The 9,063-nt window shown below is 38.4% G+C and overlaps 1 protein-coding gene across 1 annotated transcript; it reads left to right on the top strand.

Moving 5' to 3' along the window:
- The first annotated feature begins 350 nt into the window (after positions 1-350).
- LOC145060105 (clathrin interactor EPSIN 2-like) lies at positions 351-1,372 on the top strand. The gene is made up of 4 exons (XM_079007829.1): positions 351-397; positions 610-705; positions 825-1,212; positions 1,304-1,372. The coding sequence occupies exons 1-4, from the start codon at positions 351-353 to the stop codon at positions 1,370-1,372; spliced, it is 600 nt and encodes a 199-aa protein (XP_078863955.1).
- The last annotated feature ends 7,691 nt before the right edge of the window (positions 1,373-9,063 follow it).

Genomic DNA, 9,063 nt, shown 5'->3' with positions numbered 1-9,063 from the left:
ATTATTTTCCATACAACATATTAATCAAACCTGAACCCAATCTAAACCCAACAGCAGAAGGCTATCCAATCTGAACCCAACAGCAGCGCCTAAAATGACACCAAATTAATCAAAGTCAAATTCAAAGTCAAAATCAACTATAACAAAATATTATTATATTTAAGAACATAAAATAAACAATGAAAATATTGACCTCTTGCTGTTCCTTGGTTCAGAGCATTTCCATGTGTGACAATTGTTTGCATTACTCTCTTGAACTTACAGGAACTTCTGACCTGATAAAAGTTTAATTAGATTAAATTGTTGGATTCGTGAATTAAATCATAACTATGCTACTGTTATAGCAAGAAATGGTTATCTGGATGCTAGAGTTGAAGGATGCTTCTCTAGATGGAAGGTAATCTAGAGGGTCGAAGGAATCTGCTTTTTGATTAAAAGACCAAAATACCCTCGTTATATATATATATATATATATATATATATATATATATATATATATATATATATATGTATGTATGTATGTATGTATATATATATATATATATATATATATATATATATATATACAATACATTGAAATAAAATTTTCTTTTTTAGTGGTAAGGGCAGGGGGCTTGAACCAAAGTTATCTGGACAAAATGTTGGTGGGCCTCCTAGTTATGAAGATGCTGTGAGTGACGGTTATAGCCCTGTTGATACCAAGAGGTAAATTAATTAATTAATAAGTCAAAAGATTTATTTACTTGTAAATTGTAATATATATATATATATATATATATATATATACAATAATGGAATCTAGTCTAACTTGTAAGCATTTGAAGGACTGGAGAAACTGCAAAATCATCACCTCAGGTGAACATTAACCATCAAGAAATTCCGGCAGCAGCTGCTCCACCACCACCAGCTGCCGCCGCCACACCACCTCCAGTTACCACTATGCCGCCACCACCTGTAGTGACAATCAACAATGAAAACGATGGGTTTGACTTTTTTGATCCCCGTGGTGCTGCTCCTGCTCCTGCCCTTGCGCTTGCCCCGCAAGGATCAGGTGGTGGAGAGATGGAGGATTTGTTTGGTTCTCTATCAGAGTCTTTCTCTTCTTCAAATGCATTGGCTCTTGTAACATCTACTTCATCTATAACCACTGAAGTTCATCCTCTAACAAATACTAATCCTTATCTCACCTTCGATACCTCATCGGCAAGTCGGGTGCGTGAGTGTCTTAAAAGCTGGATTCTACACACACATATTGATAGTTTGTTTATATTGTAAATGTACACTCTTTATGCATTGATTGCAGGCATTTGATGATCCGTTTGGTGATGGTCCTTTTAAAGTTGTTCCTTCTACTGATGGATTTTCGGCTTAACCACCAACATCACCCTTCACTACAACTGCTGCTGAACCACCATCATTTTCAGTTGACCCAATGTCAGGGTCAGGGGGATTTGGGGATACTTTTGATTTTGATTCAACTGTTGACATTTTAGCTGATATATTGCCTCCACCTGGACCCTCACAATCTGCTTTTCTTTCTCAAAATGGTCAAGCATCTAGTCTTTCAGCAGAACCTAACCATACCACATTTCCTTCGAGTTTTTCAACTCCATTTGGCCAACCACCTACTTTTTCATCACAAGGTCAAGGTGGTCAACCTTTTCAACCTCAAGCTGCCCAATCTATGCCACACCCAGCTTTTCCACCTCAAGGTGTCTAGCAGCAGCAGCCTATGCCACAGTTAGCTTTTCAACTTCTAGGTGGACACCAATCTATGCCACAGTCAGCTTCTCAACTTCCATGTGTCCAGTAGTAGCAGCAGTTGCCACAATCAGCTTTTCAACTTCCATGTGGCCACCAGTCAGCTTTTCAAAGTCTAAGTGTCTAGCAGTCTATGCCACAGTTAGCAGCTTTACAATTCCAAGGAGGCCAACAGTGTATGCCACAGTCAGCAGCTTTTCAACTTCCATATATGCGTTAGGTCACATTTTGTGCAATGTATACGTCTTGATTCATTAGAAAAGTAATCACTAGTCTCTTGATGAGATGTACTCGAAATCTTCTGATGGATGAATCCTTTGATGCCATTCAAGACTACATTGGGTATCTGACCCTGAATCCAATCTTCTGATGGATGAATCCTAAAAATACATGCAAGGTGTTTAAAGAGATCTCTTACTCTTTATGTATAGCCAGCATGAATATTAATGTAGCATATGAATTTTAAATAGTAGTACCTGCTCCACATTATTAAATTACTGGAAATGACATGGAGCATTATGAAGTGGGGCCTCACATATTGCAATTCGAAATGTGTTTGTGGGATACATAGCCTGGATAGAATCGCTTGCAATTCAGTCTATCATTAGAATATTTTTTCAAAGTTGTAAATCTTGAGAACAAAGGTGACATAAAATCATAAACAAATATATATAGTCATCCTTCCTGCCAAAGAGTTACCTTTAAGTACATTAGACCCAAAGCAATTATAGCCCCAAGTGCAGTTACATCTATATTGATGTGGGTTCCATCCATCATCTGCAAGCAACAGAAAACAAAAACAGAAAATTAATGAAAAAGATAGAAAGGGTAATCAACTTTCTAAAAAAAATAAGTAAAAAGCACAACCTGCCCTGAACCACGATTGTGGTCATCCATTGATCCGTTGAAGAGATGGGATCTTTCCTGAGAAAAGGCAATTTAACAAAAAAAACAAGTCATCTACATGAAATATTAATTCTAGTCATCTTTAAAGTTTAGGGTGTGTGTGTGTGTGTGGAAAAGATATCTGGACTAGGGTGGATGCGATCAGCCTACCGCCTACTGTTTTGCTGAATGTAACCCCAACAAACATATGATATTAATTCTCCACTGAAATTTAAACAAGAGAAGAAAATATTTACATTAGGAAAAAGAATAATCACTGCATTATAAAAATGGAGAACACAACCTTAAGCATGTCTTTTGCTCGATGGAGCCTTCATTGTTAAAGGAAGTGATAATCCGCAAGGCAAGATTTTCTAAAATGTGTAGGAACTACTTGTCAGCATTCTCAGCATTTCTTTTAGCTTCCTCCTCCTGAAGATAAAAGACCATGTTAATTAGATTCCTTGTCAAATGTTTGAAAGTCCTGTATATAATTCAGCCTTACGTACAGTCAGTTCCTTCTTAATCATTTTTGTTGAAGCAAGAAGGCGCTCTTCATCAATAAAAGGAAGCTTGCAAATACCCTACAAAAGAGATATTTTTGAAACATAAGAAAATTATAGGAATATTAAACATGGCTGTTGAAGGGATCCATAGGCGTTTGGAACAATAATCATATCCCCTAACCTGCCAAATAAATCTTTTCCCATCTGTGTCGACATCAAAATCTGAGTATAAACGACAACACATGTATATAATCAATAGTGTTCATAATGATATTAAGAAACAAAATTTATATGTCAAACAGCTTAGAATGGGACATACCATCAACATAGAAATCAAGAATCCTTGAATCATCAGTTGTCATGAATGATCGATATGAAGGTGGAAGTGCATGGGCACTACAAGAGCACAAATTAGATAAGATCATGAAAAAAACCAGATCAACCAATGTAACCAAGTTTGTAATAAAGAAATTTAAGAACATACCTAGTTTCACCTGACAAAATTTAGTTTAACTGTTGCTTAGTTGTGATAATCTACAGCCTGAAAAGAAGGAATGCTCACAAGAACGATCCTTAGTTACCATGTACAACAAATTAAGAAAAAGAATCCATATAGGCTTGCCCTGTATTGATTCAAGTGCAAGGTGTGATTAGGTACCATATCACTTGGTCTTGTGTACATCAGGTAATGTTATAAGGTATGAATTAGGTAAGATTCTTCTTTTAAGCATTTCTTTGAACACTTGGAGTGCATAGCTCATCTCATTCCTTTTCTGCAAGTTCCCAGAATCTAGGGTTTAATATTCTATTCTCAAAACATATGTTCAATATTATCAATACAAGCAGAAAGTAAAGAGACCACAAGAACATAGAAAAATACCTGCTTACTTTTTTTGAAAGAGCAAAGGACCGAGAATTTTGAGGTAAGGATGATGACGATGCGCTGGCTGTGAGCATATGCGAGCAACAGAAACAAGAAAATGAAGGCTGAGAAATTAAGTCTAGCTAGTGTTTGAAAACACATTTGAACCTAAAAACTGATTTCAGGGGCAATCTTGCGAGGATTTCAAGAAGGAGAGACTCAGTGAGGTTTTGAATATCGTATGAGAACGTATGAGCAAGGAGAACAAGCCCTAGAACTGATGATTCAGAAAGAGGGTTTACTTGTGTTGAATCGATTAGTGTGATTACCTGAGATTGAGAGTGTTTTCTCTTTCTTGAAAAGGTGCTGATCTGATGACGGTGGCTTGGAAATGAGTTCTGATCACCATCATCGTCGATGTGATTGTCGATTTGATTGATTGAATTGTTGGGTTCCATTTAACGGTGGTTTGAGGTTGGAAATGGAAATGGAAAGAGCACCGCCAAGGAGATTGGGGAGCGAAAGAAGAGAGAATCAGAGATGTTCGAAGTGTGGATTGAGTTTTTAGGGTTCAGTTTCAACTCAATTAGTAAAGATTCCAAAAAGATTACACCTCCCTGTACCCCACTCAATAATCGAAACCATTGAAATTGTTGAGTTTTGTATGAACTTTTCTCATGAATGATGTTCACGTCGTCGGCTCCAAAGCGCCATAATCATGTCGAGATCCAGAATCGTATACATTTGTTGTTTACAAATCTGTTGTTGAACCCTGAATAATCGAGATAGGTATTCCCACCGCTGAAGATGAAGATGAAGGACCTAGGGCTTTTTCTTGCTAAGTAGAAGTGGCGGGGGATTAATTTTTGGGATACAATAGGTGGGGGTAATTTTAGTCGATTTCATTTCCCGCCTAAAACACGTGTTTCACTTAAAAATTATAAAGCGACACACTTAGATGACGCACAATCTATGAAAGGCGCCCTCCACATTTATTTTTTTTCTTTTCTAACACCAATTTTAGGGCGCGCACAAATGCGTGCCCTCTATCCTTCAAATTTTGCAAAACTGACATTATTTTTTAGGGCAGTTACAAATGCGTGTCCTCTATCAGCGAGTGTCATTGTTTGCGCGTCATTAAAGGGCTGTTTTCTTGTAGTGTGTTTATAGTGAATTGAGTATATCAACCCATAAAAGATATACTAACTATAAATACAATGGGATTAAAAATACTCTGATTTCGAGTTTATACTTCTAAATAATAATATATTTAAGTAAGTATACGTGTCTGCATTCATACTAAAATCGGTGTCACAACAACAAGAACAAAAGTATTACGATTGTTGAATATCACAAGTAAGCTTGGGGATGTATAGTCAGTCTTGGGAGTGGCATAGCCTGATCAAGTATGTTGGTCCGAGGAGTGATTAGCATATGCCCAAGAATGGTTGTGATGTAGCAACAATTCTAAAAACTTACCAACATTACCACAATGAGAACATTATAACAGAACCTAAGTCTAAAATACCATAGGGGTGTTTTGGGTTACCATAATTACTTACTTGAGAACTAAAAAGGATCTTCATTACTAAGTTGATAGTTGCTAAGTGGATACACTAAGGCTATATGTAACTAGGATGTTATAGACTTAGAATCGGTGAAATTTTTGCTTTACCCTTATTCCTTGTGAATTTGGAGTTAAGGTCACTTATTCGAAAGCCTATCCTGTGTTGATTACATATGACTCGTATGCACTTTACAAATAACGATGTAACTAATGAAGATTTTCTAATAATTATCTAGATAGTTCGTTTAATAATTATTTCCTTACCCCAATTCTCGCGTAGATAACATGGCTGGACTCCATCCCCACGGCAACCCGTAACTTACGAACGAAGGCAATGTTGGATGGTTTGAAGAAGAACTAGAGAGTGAGCATCCAATCCCTTTGAATGATCACCATACTGAAAACCTTTCGGACGTTGATAACTCCAAACCCGAGGTTGAGAACCTACCCTCGGTAGCTCCATTTCTAAATCCTAACCCTCGTCCCGCTTTTCATGGCCCGATGCCTCCTTGGGCAGAACGCTTGGAAACATGGAGCGAAGAGCAAGATCAGCCCATGCCATTTAATGGTGACCGAAGCTTTCATGACCTGAGAAAAGGGGGCTTAACAGACAGAATCTTGCCAATCTTGGTCCGCAGAGTGGCCCGAAATGAGATTCAAGGCAGGACAGCCCTACGTTAGATCACAGAAGTGTCGCCGATGCGAGAATGCATAACCTCCACACCATTCGTCTAGAAGATGCTCGTGAGAGATCTAAAAGAGACCATGAAGCCCTGCTTCAAGCACTCACTGAATCACGAGCCAAAGTCATAGAACTTCGCGTACGCCAGAGGGTGTACGAAAGACACCTACTTGATGTGGAACGTCAACTAGCTGAACTGAGAGTTCACCAGAGGGATGACCGTCGCCAGTAGTAGATGCTTTACTTTATTTTCCTTGTAAAAAGGAATCATTTTCTGTCTATGCCCGATGTGGCATTTTCTATGAAACTATCTTGTACTGTAAGTACATTTGGTTAGGTCTTTATGATGTAAAGAACTATCTTCTCTAAATATAATGTAAGACCTTTTACAAGGTCATTTTCCCGAACTTTTACGTCATGAATATCAAAGATATTGACAGTCGGCTAACTTCTGTGTCATTCTTTATTCAAATACTCTTATCATACTTTCATTGGAGTCTATCTGAAACATGCGTTAGTCAAGTCATTGGACTATAGTAATTTAGCTCCGGAAACATTTCCAAGTCTCTTTTAGTGGTTGGATCATGTTATTCACCAACCAACGATACCTCGGCTTGAACGACAAGCGTCTTGAGACCATTCTACGAACTTACTTCCACTCATTACTAGGACTGCATCATAGGGATGTAGGTCAACCCTTCATAAACACACTTCCACTCAGTACTAGGACTACATCATAGGGATGTAGGTCAAACTTCCGCAAACATACTTCCAATCCGTACTAAGACTACATCATAGGGTTGTAGGTCAAACTTTCGAGAACATAGTCTTACTCTTTACTTGAACAATCGAAGTACATCTAGAGTCAACCAGAATCGCTCACAAAATCTTTATCTTTCGTGTTACAGAATCATGTCGTCATCCGGAAACAATCAGCCGAGCAACGAAACCCCTATCCTCCATATCAACACCGCTACATTACAAGCTGCAGTAGCAGCTGCTGTGATAACTTTCCTTACACACATCAACTCAGGCAACACAAGCAAGACCGACAAAGGAGTCGAGAGTTCCGATGGTAGTACCAAACTGGGAAACCAACAAATGGCAACAGTCATAGACTTGCAAAGCCGTAAGACCGAAAGGAAGAGACGATATCGTCAAGCCCTAAAGGAGCACAAGAGATCCCAAGGACTTGCTATGCCACAGCAACAAGTGGCAACTCTTGCAGAACGCTTTAGGAAGCAATTTCCAAGGTGGTGTAATGAGGAAGGCACTAGTGTCCACATAACACTAGCTAAACACCTCACTCCCGCCACCAAGGCTAGTACTAGCCAGTCATGCAACCAATACGGGGAGATAGGGCACCTCAAGAAGGATTGCCCTATAACAAAGAACTCTGGTGCAGACGGTAGGATTCTCAGGATCACAGTTGCAGGAGAACCTACTCCGAACCCACGTTAATGTAATTTAGGCGTTTCGTTGTAACAGACTTATAAACCATCCAAAACTAGTGCAACCAGAGTCTTATCTTTTGCGGGATCCCGTCGGTATAGGGATGCTCGTGTTGCGTATACTTGCCTTTTGTAGTATACCTTATTCGCAGAAATAGTCTTGTAGTAGTCTAAAGTACTGTAACTCTGTTGATGGTTGCATGGTTGTGTTTAACGTCTTATGTTCAAATCTAATGTCTTTAAATTTCCTTATGATTCTGACATTATCATACGACTTGATTCAATTTGATCCTCACAAAAACAGCTTCATACGTACATCTCTTTCTTCGAAATTGCCCTTCCAGCGAAGCCGTCATATCAGAACACCAAGTACTCATGAATGGAGTACCTCATAGTTCTTTTCCTTTCCGAAGAAATCCCTGAAGTGCCACTCGTACAGTACGTCAAGTTCAAATCCAAAGATCCATACGGTTGATCTGTCGCTGATGAATGTATACATAGGGGTGATATATAATCAAGGTTCTACAGGTTTAGAATTGACGATTCCACTTTAACTTCTTTTTCCTCGATGGGATGTGAGCTTAAAGAAGAATCAGTTATTCGACTACCTTTTTAATCTTAATTATATACGACTCGTATACACGAGATTGTGATCGTTGAACCATGTATGAATTCTAATATGAACTTCAGGATGGAGACTGCCCAAGACTACGAGTGATCGTGCTGCCATGCGAATAAACTTAGAAGCCAAACACATGCCCTTCCTGTCGATTGGGACAAGAGAGACAGATAGAACAAAAGTACCTATCCTTTTTCCTTAATTCATGAGTAATCATACTTTCTTTTAGATCTTCACGACATCTAATCAACCACAAGGTTCTGACGTCATAATCAGTATGAATTGGTTGTGTTCTTATGCAAGAGGAAAGGTCACTGCCTATACCTCAAGACAGCTTAAGACACAGTAAGTTAACTATACAACACATGATCTTGAGTCAGGAGCAGCGGTAATTGCTTTGAAGATCTGGAGAAACTACTTGTAGGGTACAAGATTTACTATTCTCACAGTCCACAAAAACATTCAACATACGTTCAACCAAGAAGAGTTATCATGCCAGTGAAGTCAAACGAAAGAAGCAAATAAAACTTCTAACCGTAGCATGATTATCAATTCTGTTTAAACTCTAATTTCGGGACGAAATTCCCTCTAACGGGGGGATAATGTGACAACCCGATATTTCGACACAATATGATGGATCACAAGTCAAATTTACATCAAAATTTAACTTTCCTAAAATCTTATTTGGGTTAAATAAAGTAGTAGGAATCGTATCAAGGTTTTTGTACAT

This window comes from Lactuca serriola, chromosome 6, assembly GCF_051521515.1.
Source record: "Lactuca serriola cultivar US96UC23 chromosome 6, Lser_US96UC23_V15, whole genome shotgun sequence".
Taxonomy (NCBI): Eukaryota; Viridiplantae; Streptophyta; class Magnoliopsida; order Asterales; family Asteraceae; genus Lactuca; species Lactuca serriola.
Note: the sequence above shows the minus strand (reverse complement) of the source record. Positions and strands in the feature narration are given on the sequence as shown.

Coding starts and splice junctions, on each gene's coding strand:
- LOC145060105 (XM_079007829.1), top strand. CDS start 351: ATGGTTATCTGGATGCTAGAGTTGAAGGATGCTTCTCTAGATGGAAG. Junction 398..609: donor GATGCTTCTCTAGATGGAAG/GTAATCTAGAGG, acceptor TGGTAAGGGCAG/GGGGCTTGAACCAAAGTTAT. Junction 1,213..1,303: donor ATACCTCATCGGCAAGTCGG/GTGCGTGAGTGT, acceptor CATTGATTGCAG/GCATTTGATGATCCGTTTGG.